This window comes from Cyprinodon variegatus, unplaced genomic scaffold, assembly GCF_000732505.1.
Source record: "Cyprinodon variegatus isolate N-32 unplaced genomic scaffold, C_variegatus-1.0 Scaffold2647, whole genome shotgun sequence".
NCBI lineage: Eukaryota > Metazoa > Chordata > Actinopteri > Cyprinodontiformes > Cyprinodontidae > Cyprinodon > Cyprinodon variegatus.
The window spans coordinates 7,261-8,992 of record NW_015153100.1 but is presented as its reverse complement, the minus strand read 5'-3'; the positions used below and the strand labels follow the sequence as shown (position 1 = coordinate 8,992).

The window sequence follows — 1,732 nt, the reverse complement described above, 5'->3', positions numbered from 1 at the left end:
GTTACTAAGACTCAAACAAACTCACTAATTCCTGTTGTTTAAAATGCCCACAGCTGTTCCAGATGATGGCTCTGCTGATAAAGGTCAGTGAGTGTTGTTTTGTAATAGGATCATGAAGAATAAAGTTTATTCTAATGCTGACATACATTGCTTTTAACTAGGCTCTCCATTTGTTTGTCTTTAGATCCAATGGACTTGGTCCAGAGATCTGCTTCTTGTCCTTCTGGCTGGTCTGAGTACAACGGTAACTGCTACCATTATGTTTCCATGCCCTTGGATTGGGCTTCAGCTGAGGTGATTTTCAATAACATTGTGCTCTTATGCTCTTTTACTCTCTTATCTTATGGTTGTTAATTAACAAAATGCAGCTACTACTTCTGTACATCATTCTGTTTTTTTGTCTTCAGAGGCACTGCATGTCCATGGGGGGACATCTGGCATCAGTTCATAACCTAAGGGAGTACCATCAGATTCGGCATGTGATAAGAGAGGCAAGTTATGGGTCCAACCCAGCATGGATTGGAGGAAGTAATGCACAGAAGGTATTTTTTTTATTAATAATTTATTTGTTAAGTATTTTGATAAATGATTGAAAGACGTTTATAATCTGCTGGGTTCTTCAGACAAGCATTTGGCTTTGGAGTGATGGAAGCCAATTCCACTACACAAACTGGTGTCCAGGAGAGCCTAACAATTGGCGAGGCGACCAGCGCTGTTTGCAGATTAGCTATTCAGGTAAAAGAAAATATCCCACATTGTATGTTTTTCAAGCAGTTAAAGGAGTAATGGGTAATTAGCAGGTTAACTATGTTAGTAAAACTTTAGCTAGAACACTATTACATTTACTAGATTAAATACAGGGGCATACATTGTTGTTTGTTTCGTGTTATTGTTTGGGAAAACGGTTGTAGAATATCAAGCTTCCCTGCAATCTTTGTAAACAGGATTTGGTTTCTGTGATATTTACAGATTTTTTTTCTTGTGCTTAGATGCAAAGTGCTGGGATGACCTAAAATGTATTAGTCATCTCCCATCTGTCTGTGCCAAGAAAGTCTGAGCAGTCCGAGAGGAAGCGTTTTTCTGGTATAAAAAAGCATGAACCAGAACCGGTGGAGGATGCTATATTGTCTTTCAGTTATTCTGCCACATAGAAATCCTGTTTTCTAAAAGCTATTTCTTCTTTTACTTCATATAATTTCTCCTTTGTTCTAACACAGTAGAATAACCCACACATAAACAGCAGGTAGATTAGAGCAGAGTGAATGTTTTATAAGTGGTGATTTAAGTAAAACCTTCTTCTTTTCTTAGCCTTGCATTAAATAAACTTTTGAAGCATGAAAACAATATAATGTATATGGTCTATTCTCTGTCTTCATCTAGTCATATTAAGTGAATTTGAACGTTTTGTTATAATTTTAGTTTTTTCCACCTTTACCTATTAATCCAAACTTTAGTCTGACCAGTCTGTTTTTATTTTACTTCCACAAGACTCATTTCTTGGAAATATGTTATTATTTTTATTTTTTTTATTTAACCTTTATTTAACCAGGAAGTCCCTTGAGATTACAATCTCTTTTTCGAGGGAGACCTGGCCAAGACGGCACACCAGTTAAAATGCAAACAGAAATACAGCATAGACAAAATCTCACATAGAGGAAAAGACAGGTCACATAGGGCAGTTACATTTTTGAATTACATGACATTTTAACATGGCCTTAAATTCATTCAATGG

At 36.2% G+C, this 1,732-nt stretch overlaps 1 protein-coding gene across 1 annotated transcript; it reads left to right on the top strand.

The window, feature by feature from the left end:
* Nucleotides 1-17: 17 nt before the first annotated feature.
* Nucleotides 18-735, top strand: LOC107081003 (ladderlectin-like; the record flags this gene model as incomplete). Its single annotated transcript, XM_015369214.1, has 4 exons — nucleotides 18-83; nucleotides 185-294; nucleotides 408-542; nucleotides 624-735. Coding segments are annotated over exons 1-4 (397 nt in total), but the record flags the coding sequence as incomplete, so codon positions are not given.
* Nucleotides 736-1,732: the final 997 nt, after the last annotated feature.